The following is a 23,538-nucleotide window of genomic DNA, read 5'->3' as shown; positions in this document are numbered from 1 at the left end:
GCGTAAAAGTTTTACGCGCGAAAACGCACGCGCATGTGCGTGTGCGCGATTTTTTATAAAATGCTTAGAATGGCCTAAAACGTATGCAAAATGATTTTGAGACGATTTTGAGCATTTTAAAATTTTGCGCGCGCATTGACGCGCGGACGTACGCGCACGCGCGCGTTTTTTGACCTGAAATTGACCGGACGGATATTGACCTCGATCATGATAAATATGAACGAGAAATAGCTTTTGGTTATGAAGATATGATCATGAGTTGATTTTTACAAAATGGCGCCTAGATGACGTCATCAGTGAAGGTCAATGTTAAAAACGTTATTGTGCTTTGTACATATGCCTATACATATGTGTGCCAAATTTCAAGGCATTTAATCGAACCATTTTCAAGTTATCTTGCTAACAAAAAAGTGGTTAGAAATAAGAAAAATATTTAATAATAAATAAATAAAGGCAATTCTAACGAAATTATAAGGTGGTCTGTACGTTATACAGCCCACCTGATAAATAATAAAAATCTTGACGAAATCAAAAGGTGATACGTCTACGTACGTATCACCTAAAAAGAAAAATTTTGACGAAATCAAAAGGTGATACGTAGACTTCGTTACGTATCACCTAATAATGATAATGACAATAATCATCGCGTTCATATCCATCACGCAGCTACGCTCATGGATCTAATATACATGATTACCCTGGTAACGAAAGCACAAGTATTGAATTGAATTGAATTAACTTGGTTCATTAAAATCAACATGACATGCAGATCATGGCTAATATTGTCTGTTTTAGCAAAGTAGTGAGATATTTATATCATAATACGAATATAAAAAACACAAAAGTAATACAATATTGGCAATATCTTATATAAATATTTGTAAATCCGGTAAAATTTAGCAATATAGTTCAGGACGTAGATAAGTTGCTTAATAAAATGATTTTATGTCAATGCCCATAAATATTCAAGATTAATTCAAGTGAAGATCTTCAGAAATAGTATTGTATAAAAATTCCACATACAGAAAACTATTTTAGCTGAGTGAGAGAGTGAATCATTGTCAGTTATTACGGAAATGAAATCCGATTGCAAAACATCCCCAAACAGTCCCAAAATAATAGTTCCACCCAATTCCATCTTGAAATACTTGTTACATACTTATGATTTTTACTTTTTGTCGTTCCCAGATATTTTTGAGATAATTGTTCCTTCATAACAAAAATAACACATGTATAACTGGGAAACATTGACACCTGGATTGAGAACGGCAAGAATATTGTCTTGTAAAAGGACATGATCTTATGAATCCAAAATTCTTTTTCGATACGTAAACACAACAGGTACTTATAAGAGTAGTCGTTGCCCATACACTCTAAAAAATATTTGGCCAAAAATTGCCCAATTTTTACCCAACATGAGGGCGATTATGTGTTCAACCAACTGTTGGGTAAATTAAAGATTTTGCATGATTTACCCAGTGTTGGATAATAAGAAAATACCCAACTTTTAACCAACACAAATTTACCAATCAGACATTCTCACCATAATGTGTAGCATAAGTTACATACTAGTTGGGCAAATAAGTTAGAAAAAATATTATATGCAAAAGGAGATTAGTGCCGCGGTGGGACTCGAACCGCGGACGTTGTAATCCATAGTCATGTGACTTATCCACTCGACCACGACACCTCTAATAAATGTGCATAACCCTATTGTACGATAATAATGTTGCCCGACTTACGTTTGCCCAGTTACATCTGCCCAACTTATTTTGAACATTTAATTGGGTAAATACATGTAGTAAATGGTTGGGAGAAAATAACCCAAATGTTGGACAAAAATGGCCCAACTCTAATTTGCCCAGTGACATTACCCAACCTATTTTTTTTTACCTTTTATTGGGTAACTTCATATAGTAAACGGTTGGTAGAAATAACCCAATTATCGGTAAAAATTTGCCTAACTTCGATTTACCCAGTAACATCTGCCCAACCTTTTTTACAGTGTAGATTTGAAGTAAATTTCTCTTACCTCTTTTTATAAAATTATTAAAATAAAATGATTTATTTATTTAGATAACGTTTATATCCAAAAATGCATTGATAAATAAGGACTGATTTATAATGTTTGATAACAAAGTGCTGGCAATATATAAATATTGTATTTCACGAATAAATCATATTGTCACATTGACTCTAGCCTGTGTCCACGTGGTCAGATTCAGACTGCTGAGCATTTTCTGATTTAGTCTGCTGTTGCAGGACCCCATGTCCCCTCACTGATATTAACAAACCAGAAATGGTGTCACAATACAAACAATTGTTAGTTTTAAATAGCTTTGATCGATAAGCGAAATAATAATAATAATAAATAATCGAAAACCCATTGGAAGCGCATGGAGACGTTATATCATAAGTCGACATCTGTTATAAAACTCCGGTTTATTTATTTAAGTAACGGGTTTTTAAAATATAAATTAACCAATTTGTCTTTGTTAGAATGGAGTGTTTTTCATCGTTTTAAAATGTCATTCTATTTTCCATATAGCCTGGTTCTTCTGTGTGTCTTGTTATGTGCATCTATGAATTTCAGTTGTGTTTCAATTGTTTTTACTGTTGTATGTTCAAGACCATCGTGTAATATGTTTCAATGTTGTGACTGACTCCTACAGGTAATCACGTCATGCTTGACTCAAACTACTGAGATAGGTAAGAACATATACACGTATTCTTTTCATAAATAATGCTTTTCTGTTTACGGGAACAACCTTTGTTAGTACTTCCATTATGTCCATTGCACATGATGCGTTCTTTTGCTTACATAGGACTGCGCAGAGCGACTGGCGCTGTAATCGATGAGCCATATAATAGTTAATATCAAAACGACAACCTTAAAAAGAGCCCGCAGATCGATCAATCCATCCATCTCCTTCAGTAGTAGAGGAAAACGTCGTTAATACTGGACATAATATTTGATGGGATTATGCCTATATTATATACACTAAAAAACACATTTGGTCCAGAAAGATGGAATAATCCAGCTGAAATAAAATGATTAATCCTTAACTCATATTGTAGTGATCCTGGCTATTCAATGTCGCTTATCTTCACTCCCGTGATCTGGAACCGCCCAAAAACACAAATTGTGTTAGCAATTCTTTGGCTTGAAAAGTTCACATTAGTGGATGACAGCTTGACTACTCAATTTTGAAGTTGTTAAAAGCCTAAATTACATTTCATAATCACCTAAACCAATAAAAGCTTTCGTTTCATTGCAAACATTGTTTGGAATTACTGATGCACGCGTTCGCTATTTTTAAAAGCTCAAAACATCAATATAGGTAATGGTGCAATCAATATAACGCCTCGAGTGCAGCAGTAATTAGACTTTGCATAGAATGATAATAGTAATAGATAGATGATGGTAATAGATAATAGTTATAATATTGTTATATATATCGAGCTATTCTCTAAAGGTATTACAAAGTTTTGGTATGGGGTCATGAATTTGGTTCAAATTAACATATTGGAAGCGAATGCGTTCCTACAATATTCATTGATCGTTATCGCGGTTGAAATCGAGTCTAAAATTATGAAATTGTAAATAATAAACTTCTTTTGTCGTATAGCTCCCTCTCAAGGTCAAGATATTAATTAAGCTATAAAACTATGTTTTTTTAAAACTAAAATCGACCGATTAGCTATTCCCATTTGGAAATTATATACCACAACTACATATTCTGAGATTTTCATGGTCGCAGCTACCATTGTACAGCCATAGGCGCTATTTGAAATTTATCAAAATTTACCGGGAGCACCGGTAAACTTTTATATTCAATTTTTCTCAAAAACAGAAGTGTTTTAGGGGCTAATTTTATTTAGTGCTTATAATACATCCACAGGGGCATCCAAATATATCAAAATTGTAAAGATTCACTATCCACCCAATTTTCAAAATTTCCCAAAACTTTGTATTACCTTTAAGAAAAGGATATTTTATTTTGATTTCAAAATGTTAAAGCAATTTTCTCGGGTGGGGACGAGCTTTTGCGAAGGGATCGATGATAATAATTGTTTGGTTGAAAGAATTTGACAAGACATACAGGCAAAAGTACAAAAGGAGAACTAATGTGAAGAAAAAAAATGAGGTGCAAATGACACCTCGACACCTAGAGATTGGTTCGATCTATTGAATAAATATTCGAAAAACCAGAATTAAAAGAATTATATTTCGGAATTATTTTGTTTACTAAGTATGAATCCGTAACACTTGAAACTCATTAAGGAAAAAGTATTGATAAATTAAACCGAAATAGAAAAACTAATTACTGAGAGCGGTAAATTCTATGATTTGAAAAAAGGATCTTTCTTTTAATTACAATGTTATTCCAAAAGAGACCATAGTATATACAGTAGAAGAGACTGCGACCACAACAGAAACAGTAGGAGAGACAGAAACCATAGCAGATAACGTAACAGAGACTGCAACCACAATAGACAGAGAAGAAGAAACTGCAACCACAGGAAGCTCGGTAGGAGAGACTGCAACCATTCTAGTTACTGAAGAAGAAACCACGGGAACCACACTAGAAGACACTCCAACCACTGCAGATACAGTATCATGGACTAAAACAACAACAGAAACAATCGGAGAAACCGCAACCATTGTAGTTACTGAAGAAGAGACCATGGGAACCACACTAGAAGACATGGCAACCACCGAAGATACAGTAACAGAGACTGCTACCACAGTGGACAGGATAGGAAAAACTGCAACCACATCAGGCTCGGTAGGAGAGACGGAAACCATTTTAGTTACTGAAGAAGAAACCACGGGAATCACACTAGAAGACACTGCAACCACTGCAGATACAGTATCGGAGACTAAAACAACAACAGAAACAATCGGAGAAACTGCAACCATTGTAGTTACTGAAGAAGAGACCACGGGAACCACACTAGAAGAGACTGCAACCACCGAAGATACAGTATCATGGACTAAAACAACAACAGAAACAATCGGAGAAACTGCAACCATTGTAGTTACTGAAGAAGAGACCATGGGAACCACACTAGAAGACATGGCAACCACCGAAGATACAGTAACAGAGACTGCTACCACAGTGGACAGGATAGGAGAAACTGCAACCACATCAGGCTCGGTAGGAGAGACGGAAACCATTTTAGTTACTGAAGAAGAAACCACGGGAATCACACTAGAAGACACTGCAACCACTGCAGATACAGTATCGGAGACTAAAACAACAACAGAAACAATCGGAGAAACTGCAACCATTGTAGTTACTGAAGAAGAGACCACGGGAACCACACTAGAAGAGACTGCAACCACCGAAGATAAAATAACAGAGACTGCAACCACAGTGGACAGGATAGGAGAAACTGAAAACATTGTAGTTACTGAAGAAGAAACCACTGGAATCACACTAGAAGACTCTGCAACCACTGCACATACAGTATCGGAGACTAAAACAATAACAAAAACAATCGGAGAGACTGCAACCATTGTAGTTACTGAAGAAGAGACCACGGGAACCACACTAGAAGATATGGCAACCACCGAAGATAGAGTAACAGAAACTGCTACCACAGTGGACAGGATAGGAGAAACTGCAACCACACAAAGCTCGGTAGGAGAGACGGAAACCATTGTAGTTACTGAAGAAGAGACCACTGGAATCACACTAGAAGACACTGCAACCACTGCAGATACAGTAACAGAGACTGCTACCACAGAGGCTAGAACTACCGCAGATAAAGAAACAGAGATTCCTACCACAGAGGACAGGGTAGGAGAAACTGCAACCATTGTTGTTACTGAAGTAGAAACCACGGGAACCACAGTGGGAGAGGCTAGAACCACTGCAGATACAGTAACAGAGACTGCTACCACAGTGGACAGGGTAGGAGAAACTGCAACCATTGTTGTTACTGAAGAAGAAACCACGGGAACTACGGTGGGAGAGGCTAGAATCACCGCAAATACAGAAACAGAGACTGCTACCACAGAAGACAGGGTAGGAGAAACTGCAACCATTGTTGTTACTGAAGTAGAAACCACGGGAACCACAGTGGGAGAGGCTAGAACCACTGCAGATACAGAAACAGAGATTGCTACCACAGAGGACAGGGTAGGAGAAACTGCAACCATTGTTGTTACTGAAGTAGAAACCACGAGAACCACAGTGGGAGAAGCTAGAACCACCGCAGATACAGTAACAGAGACTGCTACCACAGAGGACAGGGTAGGAGAAACTGCAACCATTGTTGTTACTGAAGAAGAAACCACGGGAACCACAGTGGGAGAGGCTAGAACCACCGCATATACAGAAACAGAGACTGCTACCACAGAGGACAGGGTAGGAGAAACTGCAACCATTGTTGTTACTGAAGAAGAAACCACGGGAACCACAGTGGGAGAGGCTAGAATCACCACAGATACAGTAACAGAGACTGCTACCACAGAGGACAGGGTAGGAGAAACTGCAACAATTGTAGTTACTGAAGAAGAAACCACGGGAACCACAGTGGGAGAGGCTAGAGCCACCGCATATACAGAAACAGAGACTGCTACCACAGAGGACAGGGTAGGAGAAACTGCAACAATTGTAGTTACTGAAGAAGAAACCACGGGAACCACAGTTAGAGAGGCTAGAACCACCGCAGTTACAGTAACAGAGACTGCTACCACAGAGGACAGGGTAGGAGAAACTGCAACCATTGTTGTTACTGAAGTAGAAACCACGGGAACCACAGTGGGAGAGGCTAGAACCACTGCAGATACAAAAAAAACAGAGATTCCTACCACAGAGGACAGGGTAGGAGAAACTGCAACCATTGTTGTTACTGAAGTAGAAACTACGGGAACCACAGTGGGAGAGGCTAGAACCACTGCAGATACAGAAACAGAGATTGCTACCACAGAGGACAGGGTAGGAGAAACTGCAACCATTGTTGTTACTGAAGAAGAAACCACGGGAACCACAGTGGGAGAAGCTAGAACCACCGCAGATACAGTAACAGAGACTGCTACCACAGAGGACAGGGTAGGAGAAACTGCAACCATTGTTGTTACTGAAGAAGAAACCACGGGAACCACAGTGGGAGAGGCTAGAACCACCGCATATACAGAAACAGAGACTGCTACCACAGAGGACAGGGTAGGAGAAACTGCAACCATTGTTGTTACTGAAGAAGAAACCACGGGAACCACAGTGGGAGAGGCTAGAACCAGCGCAGATACAGTAACAGAGACTGCTACCACAGAGGACAGGGTAGGAGAAACTGCAACCATTGTTGTTACTGAAGAAGAAACCACGGGAACCACAGTAGGAGAGGCTAGAATCACCACAGATACAGTAACAGAGACTGCTACCACAGAGGACAGGGTAGGAGAAACTGCAACAATTGTAGTTACTGAAGAAGAAACCACGGGAACCACAGTGGGAGAGGCTAGAACCACCGCATATACAGAAACAGAGACTGCTACCACAGAGGACAGGGTAGGAGAAACTGCAACAATTGTAGTTACTGAAGAAGAAACCACGGGAACCACAGTTAGAGAGGCTAGAACCACCGCAGTTACAGTAACAGAGACTGCTACCACAGAGGACAGGGTAGGAGAAACTGCAACCATTGTTGTTACTGAAGTAGAAACCACGAGAACCACAGTTGGAGAGGCTAGAACCACCGCATATACAGAAACAGAGACTGCTACCACAGAGGACAGGGTAGGAGAAACTGCAACCATTGTTGTTACTGAAGAAGAAACCACGGGAACCACAGTGGGAGAGGCTAGAACCAGCGCAGATACAGTAACAGAGACTGCTACCACAGAGGACAGGGTAGGAGAAACTGCAACCATTGTTGTTACTGAAGAAGAAACCACGGGAACCACAGTAGGAGAGGCTAGAATCACCACAGATACAGTAACAGAGACTGCTACCACAGAGGACAGGGTAGGAGAAACTGCAACAATTGTAGTTACTGAAGAAGAAACCACGGGAACCACAGTGGGAGAGGCTAGAACCACCGCATATACAGAAACAGAGACTGCTACCACAGAGGACAGGGTAGGAGAAACTGCAACAATTGTAGTTACTGAAGAAGAAACCACGGGAACCACAGTTAGAGAGGCTAGAACCACCGCAGTTACAGTAACAGAGACTGCTACCACAGAGGACAGGGTAGGAGAAACTGCAACCATTGTTGTTACTGAAGTAGAAACCACGAGAACCACAGTGGGAGAGGCTAGAACCACTGCAGACACAGAAACAGAGATTCCTACCACAGAGGACAGGGTAGGAGAAACTGCAACCATTGTTGTTACTGAAAAAGAAACCACGGGAACCACAGTGGGAGAGGCTAGAACCACCACAGATACAGTAACAGAGACTGCTACCACAGAGGACAGGGCAGGAGAAACTGCAACAATTGTAGTTACTGAAGAAGAAACCACGAGAACCACAGTGGGAGAGGCTAGAACCACCGCAGTTACAGTAACAGAGTCTGCTACCACAGAGGACAGGGTAAGAGAAACTGCAACAATTGTAGTTACTGAAGAAGAAACCACGGGAATTACAGTGGGGGAGACTAGAACCACTGCAGAAACGGAAACAGAGATTGGTACCACATTGGACGGGATAGGAAAAACTGCAACAATTGTAGTTACTGAAGAAGAAACCACGAGAACCACTGTGGGAGAGGCTAGAACCACCACATATACAGAAACTGCTACCACAGAGGACAGGGTTGGAGAAACTGCAACCATTGTCGTTACTGAAGAAGAAACCACGGGAACCACAGTAGGAGAGGCTAGAACCACCGCAGATACAGTAACAGAGGCTGCTACCACAGAGGACAGGGTAGGAGAAACTGCAACCATTGTTGTTACTGAAGTAGAAACCACGGAAACCACAGTGGGAGGGGCTAGAACCACCGCAGATACAGTAAGAGAGACTGCTACCACAGAGGACAGGGTAGGAGAAACTGCAACCATTGTTGTTACTGAAGAAGAAACCACGGGAACCACAGTGGGAGAGGCTAGAACCACCGCAGATACAGTAACAGCGATTACTACCACAGTGTACAGGGTAGGAGAAACTGCAACCATTGTTGTTACTGAAGAAGAAACCACGGGAACCACAGTGGGAGAGGCTAGAACCACCACAGATACAGTAACAGAGACTGCTACCACGGAGGACAGGGTAGGAGAAACTGCAACCATTGTTGTTACTGAAGAAGAAACCACGGGAACCACAGTGGGAGAGGCTAGAACCACCGCAGATACAGTAACAGAGACTGCTACCACGGAGGACAGGGTAGGAGAAACTGCAACCATTGTTGTTACTGAAGTAGAAACCACGAGAACCACAGTTGGAGAGGCTAGAATCACCGCAGATACAGTATCAGAGATTGCTACCACTGTAGACAGGGTACGAGAAACTTCAACCATTGTTGTTACTGAAGAAGAAACCACGGGAACCACAGTGGGAGAGGCTAGAACCACCGCAGATACAGTAACAGAGGCTGCTACCACAGAGGACAGGGCAGGAGAAACTGCAACTATTGTTGTTACTGAAGAAGAAACCACGGGAATCACCGTGGGAGAGGCTAGAACCACCGCAGATACAGTAACAGAGGCTGCTACCACAAAGGACAGGGCAGGAGAAACTGCAACTATTGTTGTTACTGAAGAAGAAACTACGGGAATCACCGTGGGAGAGGCTAGAACCACCGCAGATACAGTAACAGAGATTGCTACCACAGTGGGCAGGGTAGGAGAAACTGCAACCATTGCTGTTACTGAAGTAGAAACCACGGGAACCACAGTGGGAGAGGCTAGAACCACTGCAGATACAGTAACAGAGACTGCTACCACAGAGGACAGGGTAGGAGAAACTGCAACCATTGTAGTTACTGAAGAAGAAACCACGGGAACCACAGTGGGAGAGGCTAGAACCACCGCAGATACAGTAACAGAGATTGCTACAACAGAGGGCAGGGTAGGAGAAACTGCAACCATTGTTGTTACTGAAGAAGAAACCACGGGAACCACAGTGGGAGAGGTTAGAACCACTGCAGATACAGTAAGAGAGACTGCTACCACAGAGGACAGGGTAGGAGAAACTGCAACCATTGTTGTTACTAAAGAAGAAACCACTGGAACCACAGTGGGAGAGGCTAGAACCACCACAGATACAGTAACAGAGATTGCTACCACAGAGGACAGGGTAGAAGAAACTGCAACCATTGTTGTTACTGAAGAAGAAACCACGGGAACCACAGTGGGAGAGGTTAGAACCACTGCAGATACAGTATCAGAGACTAAAACAACAACAGAAACAATCGGAGGGACTGCAACCATTGTTGTTACTGTACAAGAAACCACGGGAATTACACTAGAAGACACTGCAACCACTGCAGATACAGTATCAGAGACTAAAACAACAACAGAAACAATCGGTGAGACTGCAACCATTGTTGTTACTGTAGATGAGACCACGGGAATCACACTAGAAGACCCTGCAACCACTGCAGATACAGTAACAGCGACTGCAACCACAATCGACATAGTAAGAGAAACTGCAACAAAACCAGATGCAGTAACAGATACTGCAACCACAACATACACAGTAGGAGAAACTGCAACCACAGGATTTACAGCAGAAAATACTGCATCCACTACACAAACTGTTGGAGAGACATCAACTAAAACAGATTCAGAAACAGAGACTGCAGCCGCAACATACACTGTAGGAGAAACTGTAACCACAGCAGATAACATAATAGCGACCGTAACCACAAGAAAAACAGCAGAAGAGACTGCTTCCACAGAAGGCATGGTAGAATGGACTACAAATTCAGGACTTACTATAGGAGAGACTGCAACCACTGGAAATTTAGCAGAACAGACTGCTGCAACAGCATACACAGTAGGAGGCACGGAAACCACAGCCACTGCATTGGGAAAGACTGCAACCGCCGGAAGCACGGTAGGAGAGACTGCAACCATAGGAGTTACTGTAGAAAGGACCACAGGAATCATAGCGTCTACCATTAAAGAAGATGGCACAACTTCTACACTAACTCCGAAACCAGTCACATCCCTTTCAACAGACGTGGGAACCAGAAGGCCTCCGACCACTTTGACAGATGTTACAACTACTGACATGGCAACCACTGGTAAGTTAGTATTTTATTTGCTGTCTTTCTCTCTCTCTATCTCTCTTTCTCATCTCTCCCTCATCTCTTCATAGTCGCAAGCTCCTCAATGAGAATATGACGTAGAGGAGGTATGGGCTTGGAGGGTATTAGGGGTGTGTTGGGGGGGGGGGGGTGGGTGAGGTGTAGCATTTTGTTTTATTGATTCCTCTCAACGAGTTTGTAGGAAGGAGCCGTCACAAGTCAGGCGGAAACGGAACGCAGGTTACGCTGTTCAATTCTGTACTACATCCTAGATTACCTTCTTGCCAGTTTTAAAACAATTTTTTTTTAAATCACATATTTGTTCTAACCTTTTTAATAAGTGATCATTTTGCTTTTCTTTTTCATAGCCATTTTAAACATTTCCATTCAAGTATTTTCCAGTCCGTATACTACTTTTCCTATTCAAACGATGGTACCCAGGCATTTACTTGTCAAATAAAAGCTTGTCATAAAAAAGGCCCCGACAACTGGCATGAGACTGTCGAGCCACGAATTATCGACTGTTTCTTGCCTTGAAACCATTTGTCTCTAAAGAACATGCATTTTTTTTTATTCTAGTAAAAGTAGTAGGCCTATAAGTAATAACATTATTATTATTATCAGATTCAGACATTGATGAGTGCTCATCAAACACGCATAACTGCGACACTAACGCACGATGTATCAACACCGAGGGGAGTTATACGTGTGAATGCACAGACGGATTCGAAGGCGATGGATTTTCCTGCGATGGTAAGTGTACCTGCACTCAATCCCCTTCTGCCCCCTCTTTATTCTTCTCTTCCCCTTCTACAAAGTAGTTTTAATAGCTAGAGTCCCAACTGGCAACAAATCATTCCAAGCAGCTGCCGTTTTCTAAGGTTGCACAATAAAATCTACAGGTGAGCCGTTACCTTTGATGTCTGAGGTTCGAAGCCGCCAATACCATTCGAAAGCTTGAGTAGTGATTTTTTTTGCACAAAAAAATATCTTTAATATTTCACTTTTCATGTGAACCAACAATGGAAATATCGAATAGATGATAACATAGGAATACAAAAGCCTAATTGTGTCAAGAAATTTGCTAACATTGTATAATGGCAGTGTTAATTTGTGCAAAATAGTAACATTTTACAATCTTAAAACCTGAAATTTGACACTTCTTCCAGCTCACGAAAATAACAAGTTAATTTATTCAAATAGGGTTCTTTATGATGTTATAATATGTCAGATTAGTACCCATCATTATCATTATCATATTCAGACATCGATGAGTGCTCATCAAACACGCATAACTGCGACACTAACGCACGATGTATCAACACCGATGGAAGTTATGCGTGTGAATGCACAGACGGATTCGAAGGCGATGGATTGTCCTGCGATGGTAAGTGTATCTGAACTGAATCTGCCCCCTTCCCTCTTCATTCTCCTCTCTCCCCCGTTTACCTAAATTCCACACCCTCTCTCTCTCTTTCTCATGTCTCCCACTTCTTTCTTTCTCTACATCTCTCCCACCCTTCCCATTGAATCATGACTGTGCGCAGCGGGGGCTAGGGTACGTCGCCGCCGCCCCCACACATACAAAAACGCAATAAAGTATCAATAATTCATCGCATTTTGCCCCGACCCATAACTTAAAAAACCCCTCTATGTGGGCATGCCTTGAACCATACTGCATGGCCCTACAGAGGATTTTTCCCTGTTGGGGACCGGGGGAAGATGCAATGAATTATTGATAATTTATTGCATTTTCTGCAATCATTGTTTTTTGTATTTGTGGGGGCGGCGACGTACCCTAGCCCCCGCTGCGTAGTCATGATTCAATGGCTAAGCAATGGCCTCGTTACAGTGAGGCCCCAGAATAAAAACAGTGTCGATCAGCTTTATGAGTGCCCTTTTGTAAGGCATTAATCCTTATAACTGTCAGTTATGACTTAATGACGTAGGCCCCTATTTGATTAGCATAGTAACACACATTTGCTTTATCAGTCACGCAAAACAAACACTCGCAAATTATTATTCACTTAAATCTGAGAATGTATTCTATTATATAGATCTATTAGAAATAAACCATTGTCAAAATCATTTCATAAATTGGGGAAAAATAATTATTCCACCTTTATGACCAACAGTGTATATCTCCCGCCCCTTTCTCTTACACACACACACACACACACTCATTTTTTCTTTCGTTCTGTACCCCTTATAAATGAAATACATTTTATTGATGCTAAGTGTAATCTTCACCGCTATTCTTTTTTGGCGAAGAGAGTTTACAACGTTAGGCAAAGCCAAAGTTTATTTACACTTTGTACTATGTATCCTACATCATTATGTCCTTGTTTTATTGTATTTTTTTTACGTCCCCTTGTAAATCAGCCTTTCGGCTCAAATAGGTTTTAACCGTGTTTAAACTTAGTGTATCAATCAATCAATTATATACCCTGAAATGTATTTCACATGGTGTATATAATATTGTGGAATAAGGATTTCGTCGAAAATGCCAGAATATGTTGATATTGGAAGATGGGATCAAATTAGGACCGATAATTTTTTTATGTATAACGATCTCCCATGTAAAAACGAGAAAAAGGTCGAAAAAAAATCTAACATCACCTGAACTCTCACTTATATTGTTGTTTTCATCCCAATGATAAAGTACATGTATTATTAACACTATTATCATTATTACTAATTTCGTAATCATTACCATTTTTATTAATATTATCATTATCATTATTATTATAATCAGTAGTAATAGTATTAGTATTAGTATTAGTAATATTATTATCATTATCATTTTCAGACATCGATGAGTGCACGTCAAACATGCATAACTGCGACACTAACGCACGATGTATAAACATCGACAGAAGTTATACGTGTGAATGCACAGAAGGATTCGAAGGCGATGGATTTTCCTGCGATGGTACGTGTATCTGAACCAAATCCCTCACACACCTCCCATTTTCTTCTCATCTCTTTCCACCCCGTCTTTCTCTCTTTCTCTCTCTCTCTCTCTGTCACACACACACACATACACACGCACATACACCCTCATTAACACCTTTTCTGTTTCTACATCATAACGTTAAAAAGCTTTGACTTATGTAAAGCGTATTATTTTCTTCTCATTTTTATAAATTTCACTAATTCAGGTATTAGTGAGTTTAAAAACTGAATTATTTTTCTTTCTTCTAATCTCTCCACTCTTTCTCTTTATCCAGATCTCTTTTACCTCCTGTCTTTCTCCTAGTATTTTATTTGTTATTATTTTAGGTATAGTTTAAAATTAGATTATTTTCTATATTTTTCTAGCAGGGCTAAATTGGCACCTATCAACTGCTTGGGTTGAACAGGATTAATGTATCATGTATTTATATTCAACTGTTTTGTTTAATGCATTATTCAGAGCGTATCTACATCGACTACGGCTCTGGACTGGACCGGTCACTGAGTTACTATCAATACAGCTATCTTGCTTGGTTCACTGTAAGAGTTGATACGGGGTTTCCTATCAGCTCCGGTCGGCTATACACCTACATCACTGTAAGTATTACATTTAGCATTCAATATCGATGTGTCCAGGGAAGTGTTTCACAAAGACTAAGATCGACTTTAAGATGGACTTAACTATGGCAGGCTGTTCATGCCACTGTTTGCGCTCACAATTATGATCTTTAGATAATATTTTCCCCTTTAATAATGGATTATCAAAAAATGTAAATTCTGTAGATTTGTGATCATGTTTTGTACGTCGCTTGGGAGACAAATGCCAGTAAATGGCGACAGCAAACAGTCGCATGAACAGCCTGCCATAGGTAAGTCCAACTTAAAGTCGATCTTAGTCTTTGTGAAACACCCCCCCCCCGGTATAGTGGTTCATTCACTTGACTCTCAATCCAAGTATGTAGGGTACGAATCCCAGTCCGGCACTTGTATGGCTTATATTTAAATATGGATGTGTCCTGGTATATTGGGACGTTGTCTCTCAATCCAAGCCCGATACTAATATCCTTTCTCAAGACATTATTCCACATTAATCACTTGCAACCCATGTGTAAATAGATACCTTGTAATTGCTTGATTGATCATACTTGCAGGGCCCTCATCAAGAACATCACTGATTCTTATGGGGCTTTCCTTGGTAAAACAAAATTGATATTTTCATTATCACTCTCATTGTTATTATTATATTGTCTGGCCCAGGCCAAGTGCAAAAGAGAGAATATAATATTCTCTAATTTTGTATTCTTAATTTCTCATTTAAATTGATATCAAGTACTACATTATTTAACTATCTATTTAAAAAAAATAATTGTACAGTGTTTTTTAGAGATTAAGACATTTAGCCATGGGCTGTCTTCCAATAAGGCCTATGTAACGAAGAGCTTTGATATCAAAGTGTGGCAATTCACCACTCGTGTATACCTCGTGACATCGAGACCGAGACCATATCGACAACAGACTGAACAAAACAATTACGTTGCCTTTAATGGCTAAATATAAATCGGTTTGGAGTCAATACGGCATCAGTTTGGATGTGTGATCAAGGTAATAATGTATGCATACTCTTAAAATCGACCGATAAATCTTTATCAAGACTTTTCCTATTTTTCCATTTTCATTTCCCTCCTTTTTTATATAATGAAGAGCATAATCATGATGTCGCCCACTCTAAATACAACATATGATTTCTCTTTGCCTAACTCGTACAGTGCACATCAACAGGGATGATCCACTTTTCGACCTACTATCCACACCGCTATTCACTTTTCAAATACATCAACCCATCTACGTTTAGCTTCTTCGATCAGTTCTATGGAGACCCAGCCATTGCGGTATTTGGTGCCCCGGTTGACCTCTACAGGGGTAACCCTAAGATCTACTATCAGGTGAGCATCCGTATCCATTCGTTCCACCTCCAAACCGACTGTATACCGATCCATATCCGAGATATTAGAGACTTTTAGATTCTGCACGACGAGAACGTGAACTGCCCTTTTCAGGCAATGCGACGTCCTTTTAAGGCACTGGCAGTGACGTCACATTGCCTTAAAAGGGCAGTCCGCGTTCTCGTCGTGCAGAATCTAAAAGTCCCTAATGACACCTCGGTCACATCGCCAAACCGACTACACTATTAACAGGGACGTGAGATATGTCTCATCTCCCTGCTACTTGTATTAGCCATTTTGTACATACAATCTGCGCATGGGCAGATCAGGGTCATTTGAACCAAAATCGTCAAACCCATCAAGTCGGATACGCGGGCATGAAAGGTAATTGATCAATTTTTATTTATTCACCGACGGCACATTCTCTGAAACACAAGTGGAAGTATTCTGCGCAAGAGGGCAAACAAATTGTACTCATGAAGTCCCACTATCACTTTGGCAGTGTTTATTCTAAAATGCACAAGGTAAGACGTCTCCATGTGTAAGAGATCTGTGGACATTAGGGGGACAATTGTACCCTGGTCCATTGAGTGTCATCTAATTATTAGTTCGATCTGTGGTCGGTCTCGCGTTCGTCGTGTATGTGTGATTAAGGTATGCCATTATTCTTTAACATTTAAAGACATCTATTTTAAAAATAGTAAATGAACACTTGATTTTAATATATTCTTTGACAAAAAAAAATCTGCGAAATAAAAATTGATAAAGATATAAACAAATATTCGGTGCACACACCTCTAAAAGGTAAGCTTAGGGCGAGGGTGCCCCTAACCATTAAGTAAATAACAAATATATGTTTTAACCCAACACAGGAAACAACACCATTGACAAACATTCATAAAACGCTAAGCTTCATTTGAAGAATGAAAAAAGGGGAAGTGGGGGGGGGGGGATATATATTACGTTTTACCCATCCACTGGGTTATTTAAAGTCATGTATTACAAATCTAACCAGAAAATGATGAGAAAAAAAACATGAGTAAAGAAACCAATTATGCTGCAGGATCACTGCCCCGATTATTACCCTGGGTTTAACAAGGCAGCCACTGCGGCGTTCTAGCATTTGAATTTGAATTTGAAGGAATTAATTCCTGCCAGGTACCCATTTACATTTACATCACTTGAGTTGAGTGTGGCAAATGTAGATCAATGTCCTGCCAAAGGACATTAGTGCTGCGGTGGGACTTCGAACCACGGACCTTAAGACCGACAATCCGTCAACATATCCACTCGACCACGATACCTCTACTCAAGTTTTGTAGAATTATTATTGTATGATTTGTGTATATAAATATACCTCTGTGTATTTCTCTTCGATTTTCTGCCTTAGATTTATACATTATTTTCTTTGAGGTAAATTCGTTTATAATAATAAGAACATTTGATACTTATATAGCACACATATCTACCCTGCAAGGTGCTCAAAGCGCTCCAATATTACCCCGGCTCTGCTAGGCTACTGATTTCGGTACACACAGCATTCAAGTAATTCCTTCCTACCGCTCCCCATTTATCTGTGATTGTACTCATTCGTTTTTATTTAATGTGAGTAGAGCCCTGTGTAAACAAAAATCGTGCTTATTAGGGTGTTGAAGCCCACAACTGTTATTTAACATCAAAATGAGAATGTTCCAATTGACATTTCGACTGAGAGAGTAATGACGAAAATATTTGAAAGAAAAAAGGTTGAACGCTGCAGATCTCTCAACAAGCACGTTTAAGTACTTTTCGGCGGAGATATGTGTTTGCATATATTGATAGCTGGTTTGCCAAACAAGACAAAACAAATATGACAAGTCGTATTCAATCAAAATGGATTTGTATATCCTGTTCAAGCATTAGTAGGGTCACGTAATTTCGTGCTAGGTGTGTTTTATTTACTCAGCTGGGTGAATGGCATTGTCATGTGAGTTGGGGATCATTTTAATCCTCCCCTGAAAAAAAAAAGATTTGCAAGAAAAGAGAGAAATATGCTTCAAAGGGGCAACCACATAATCCAATTTAAAAGTAATCATTTTTGAACTACACTGCACGGGGTTGGTAGACTTGGTACATAATTGTGTCAATACTATTTATTCTTGGTTCTGAGATATCAATATATTATTTGTGCACTATAATTTGTCTGGAAATGGTAATACTAATAACAGTTCTACAGTTGATCTCACGAGTAATAGATTTTAGCTCTTACATTTTGTTGAACCTTAGCGTACATTATGTAGTGTTCAGAGTGTATTTATCACCATTGTTAATATCGTTATTATTGTTATTGTTGCTTAACTATTTTGTTATGTTACCATTACTTTTATCATCGTTATTGTTTTCTTCTTCTACTTCTTCTTCTTCGTATTATTATTATTATCATCATCATTGTCTTTATAACTATTACGATGTTTTGTTTTGACTAGTATGGAAACTCCCCTGCACTGCTTGCAGCAGTGAAAGAAAGACTGTATGGAGCTCTGTCACTTCCGGCAGGATTGGAGTCCTTTCAGTTCATCAATGGAATCAACTTCATTCTTAAGGTCACGTGGGTTGATGTGCAGACTCCAGGATCGATCGCAGGCCAGGAGGTACATTTCACAATAAAACCAAATTATTATTATAATTATTTGTATACAAGGTTCACTAGTTTTTCAGAAGCTTCCAGTACCAGGTTGTTGATAGTTCAGGGAATGAAATAGTATCTTATAATTCCGACTAATTGAGAAAGATTTCCATGTCATTTTCGGAAATATTTTTTGAAATTACTCACCTCAATTCACTTTTGGAATTATGAACCTTCGAAGATTAAAAAAAGAATTATAACTTTATGTACACTCTCTCTCCCTTCTCAGACCAATACCTACCAAGCAATTCTCTTTAGTGACGGCAGGAGAAGCGGTGTCTTGACGATGTATCAGCAAGGGAGCTTTCAGTGGAATCCATACTCTAAGGCTATACCTGCTAGGATTGGTTACAACATCAAGCATGATAGACTGAATATCTACCAGGGAAACTACCCTGCTATACGATACGCAAGCTATCGCCCCGATCTCAGGATCGGCAATACCGGTCGCATGGTAAGGATTATTTTCAGGACGGCTATTACGTCCCTAACCTAACAACATAAATCATGGGCAATTAGACAGTGAATATTTGTACAATAGGAACAGCCTTGCTATATAATGAACATGTACTCTATATTTATAGACAGTTGTGATTAATTACTGTATTATGTTATTCAGAATGTATATTTATACAAGTTTAGGCTTTGTACTAAACAAACAAACATGTATAATGTTAGATACATAGAATAGTATGTAGCTTAAGTTGTACTTGTATTCAATAATTCATATATATATATATATATATATATATATACAAATTGTTAAATGTTAAGATACTGTACTTTAAAGGTACCAGACACTATTAGCATTTTATGCTATTTTCTGGTCCCTATTATTCATTCAAGATATTTGTTAAACATACATTTATTATCATTATTATTGTTATATTACTGTATTTGAACATTTGGATGATAAAACCTCAACTGAACTCAACAAAACTCATATACGATACGTAAGCAATCTTAAAGCATACCGTATGGACATCTAACATGCAAATAGTTGGAATATCGTTATGTTTGGACGGTAATTATGTCCGTTACCTAAATTCATGAGATGTGAGTGAGTATTGGTTGAAAGTAGAATCTTACTAAACGCTATACGTATAGCGTTCGCCCGATCTTAGAGGTATCAACACTAGTGTTATAGTAAGTGCTGTTACCCTGAGTATAATTAGGAATGTCGTTTTTAGGGCCGCTGCTACGTCATTATTTTCCCTACCTAACAAGTGACATAAATCATGAACAAATAGGGGAAATCGTTACAAATTACAAGACCCCTGCTATAAGATACACCCAACAAGCGCCCTGATCTAAGAACCGGCAAGATAATTATAATGATAATAATGATATGAATCACATCCTCATTCAATCCATATTTTTGCTCATACTCTCAGGGGAGAGACATCTATCGTCTTGACGAAAATCCAGACTGGTACGTCAACCCCCGACGTTACTGTCAAGATTGGTACCTAGATGATATATCGAGGGCATCATATGCACGATGGGCACAGCCATGTCCTTGCACCCGCTGGCAGGCCAGGATCGATCGAAGGTTTACTGGATGCAACTATCCCTACTACGGCTATGGTTATGGGTACGGCTATGGTTACGGATATGGTTACGGCTCTGGGTACAATTATGGATACTCAATTGGGCTGCCGAGCTATTACTATGGTAAGCAGCATTGTTTTCATGCCACTTCAGGATAATAATAACCGCCCCTGTAATTAATATTACACCAGCATTGCCAGGTAAACCCATTTACACATGTGCCGAGAGGGACAAATGTGGGTTAAACACCTTGTACACAGAAGTAAACACCATCGACCCATTTATGAGAGTCATTAGCTTTCACCAATCTACTATAGTGATCCAACTTTAATTTTTTTTAAATTTTGCAAGCAGTATTTTCTTTTCATTTCTTACAAAACCCTTTGACAAACAATTCGTCCTTGTTTTCACGAAGTGACGGTAGTGAGGAAAATCGTAACGCAAAGTGAATGCAATTTTTTTCTCACTACCGTCACTTCGTGAAACCAGCGACGAATTTATTCCGAGGAGTATTGATTTGCCAGAAAGAGTTTTCTTTTTCTATTGGGAGATTTATCAATTGTTGAATGCACGCGAATGAAATAATATTAATAATAATAATACTCCTCATTAATATAGCGCTTAATAAATCGGATACATAGTTCCCCAAACACAATGTGTGCATATTTTCCACTTCCTGGGGAGCATTCCAGCCATGCCCCATTTCACAGACGCTCACAGTGCTACGAATATTGTACATTAACGTTTGCCTCCTGCAAGCTACCCATTTAACACCTGGTTGAGATGGGAAAAGACTTAAAATACTTAATTTCAATTTCCATTTCTCTTTTAGTATATATTTTCATTCAGATCATTCCAATACCTCAACGTATATGTCGACTACACAATCAAAATTTTAAATTGTTTCCTTACAGTTTCTTTCCTACTGTAATCGCATGACCAGTACTCGACTTCTGTCAATTACTGTCGTAGCCAGAACTTTTGATCGAGGGGTTGACCTTAAATTGGATAAAACAGGTTTAAGGTCCAAGTTCTGGGCATAATCTTTCTTTTTAGCGGATGATCGGGGGGGGGGTAGGCCATATTGCATTTAATTAACCATGTTTTTTCCCTCTGCATTATGGTAACAGATAGGAGAGGAACGACCTGTTACCAGCCTAGGTGGCCCTCATTTGGTGGTGGATACCGTTGTACGTACGATCGGTCTGCTTTGATCAGGGGTTATAGAAGTCTCTGGAGGTCCAGTCACTACCAAGCAGTCATGCCCTCCAATCGTCGATTCTTCTCTTATTACTATTATTCCCTTAACTACTATTATTCTTGGATTGGTGAGTACACCTACATTCTTGTGATTCCACTTGACTATCGTTACAATTAAAAGGCGTTGCAAGGAGTTGCAAGGTGAATATCTGAAAACTTGTAAAAAGCCAAAATGGTGTAAATTTCATAACCGAAAGCCTTCCCAGTTGTAAGTGGCAAAAGGTAAATTATTCGCAAAATAACAGTCGTTTATATTTTCATATATTGAGGGCTTCAACAACAAAGTCTTTTCATCTTAAATTGTGTACATTCTTTCATAAACTCATCTTGCTGCAACACTTACATCTTGAGATAAAGTTTTGAAGGCTTACTATTCCCTTACATGGGCTTTTAAATTGAAACGATGTTTACAGTGGTAACGTCTCTGTTTCCAATACCTCCACGTTTCCATGTTTGTTAGATTTCTTATAATTATAATCAATTCGTTTGAAACATCCATTTTTGAGGGGCAATTTTTTTTCCTTGCTTTTTTGAGCGTTTGTTTTAATAATAAAGCGTCATTGGATTGTTGTGATGCGGTAGTTATGTACGAAAGTGATTCTGGACATTCGACAGCTCTTCAACTTGCTAATTGTTATCTCAAGTGCACCCCCTCTCTCTTTCTTCCCCATCTATCTTTTTCTCTTCTCCTCTCTCTCTTTTAATCTCTCTCTATCTATATCGTTTTTTCGCCCTCCCCTTCTGTCTTTCTTCTCCTTTTTCTCCCTTCATCCTCTCCCTCTTTTTCTCTCTTCTTTCTCTGTCTCTCTATTCTTTCTCTCTCTATCTATATCGTTATGTACTTTCTTTATTATTGATCTCCTTTCCTAAAATGATTTTCATTTTTACAGAGAGGGACGTCCTTCCCCGTTTCTACTGCTGTGACCTGGCTGGTGGGAATTTCTGTAACCTTTACGAAAGGCGTCGTCCAAGATCTCACTGCTGGGGATATAGACGACCATGGTTCGGTAAGATCATGTCTATGTTATTACTAAACAAATAACTAATAATCATAATATAATTTTACAGTCGTATTCATCACTAATTTTATTGGGTTGGGTTGTTATCTATAAAAAAAAACATCATTATATCAAATTTATAATTAGATCTGCCAAGATGTTTTGATACGGTAATAACAAAAACATTGCCCATAGAAATAAATATGATTTTATTAAGTTTGTTGTTGGGGGTACAACAGCCCACGAAATCAAAAGCCCCGTAGACAAACAGCGCATAAGACATTCTCACAAGAGTTTGAGCGCTCACGAACCCGATAACGGTCTCAAAGGCTGGCGAGCTACTGGAATGACCCCGATAAGGAGGCTTGGTAGGGATCATATCATTCTGACACAATCTTAAATCAAAGACCAATGCCATGTAAATGAAATAAAACAGCAAATTATATCATTTGTTCTGTATAGTCAAGAGACACTACCTCAGAACATTGTGTTTTCCAATGAGAGCGCAGTGGCGTATAACTCTGGCTGATAAGTGAATGGATTGCTTTGTAAAAGATCATGTTGGTTTGGCGGTGATCCCATATTATGCACTTGCTTCTACTTTTGTTCATTATGCAATAAGAAGTTTAATCGCCATCTTGATTCGTAAAATTTCAGGATGGTTTTGGGGCGACCCGCACATCAATACTCTTGACGGTAGGAAGTACACCTTCAATGGTCTTGGGGAATATACCACGATGTCTTACAGTCATGGTGATCCGTTCATACTGCAAGCCAGAACTGGTAAGGCGTTTAACAACAGCGTTCCTGTGGAACACGGGACAGTCTTTACAGGGTTCGCTGCAACACAAGACATCACTAGGGTAGGTGGTTTCTACAATGTCTTCTGCCGGTATGGCAGGTGATTTGTACCTAATCTCGACAGAACAAATCTCCTAGCAGGAACCGATCGCATGTACGT

The 23,538-nt window shown here is 39.6% G+C and overlaps 1 protein-coding gene across 1 annotated transcript in view; it reads left to right on the top strand.

Moving 5' to 3' along the window:
* Positions 1-1,415: 1,415 nt before the first annotated feature.
* LOC100890280 (serine-rich adhesin for platelets) overlaps positions 1,416-23,538 on the top strand; it is a 47,767-nt gene continuing 25,644 nt past the window's right edge. Inside the window, exons 1-13 of the mRNA XM_030989433.1 lie at positions 1,416-1,448; positions 4,362-11,202; positions 11,836-11,958; positions 12,470-12,592; positions 14,015-14,137; positions 14,621-14,757; positions 15,927-16,103; positions 18,569-18,733; positions 18,998-19,222; positions 20,163-20,442; positions 21,450-21,647; positions 22,470-22,586; positions 23,235-23,440. Of these exons, the coding sequence (XP_030845293.1) occupies positions 1,416-1,448; positions 4,362-11,202; positions 11,836-11,958; positions 12,470-12,592; positions 14,015-14,137; positions 14,621-14,757; positions 15,927-16,103; positions 18,569-18,733; positions 18,998-19,222; positions 20,163-20,442; positions 21,450-21,647; positions 22,470-22,586; positions 23,235-23,440 (8,748 nt within the window). The remainder of the gene's footprint in view (positions 1,449-4,361; positions 11,203-11,835; positions 11,959-12,469; positions 12,593-14,014; positions 14,138-14,620; positions 14,758-15,926; positions 16,104-18,568; positions 18,734-18,997; positions 19,223-20,162; positions 20,443-21,449; positions 21,648-22,469; positions 22,587-23,234; positions 23,441-23,538) is intronic.

Source organism: Strongylocentrotus purpuratus, unplaced genomic scaffold (assembly GCF_000002235.5).
Source record: "Strongylocentrotus purpuratus isolate Spur 01 unplaced genomic scaffold, Spur_5.0 spur5_scaffold_18, whole genome shotgun sequence".
In the NCBI taxonomy this organism is placed as follows: domain Eukaryota; kingdom Metazoa; phylum Echinodermata; class Echinoidea; order Camarodonta; family Strongylocentrotidae; genus Strongylocentrotus; species Strongylocentrotus purpuratus.
The sequence above is the reverse complement of the archived record's forward strand: the minus strand, read 5'-3'. Positions and strand labels throughout refer to the sequence as shown.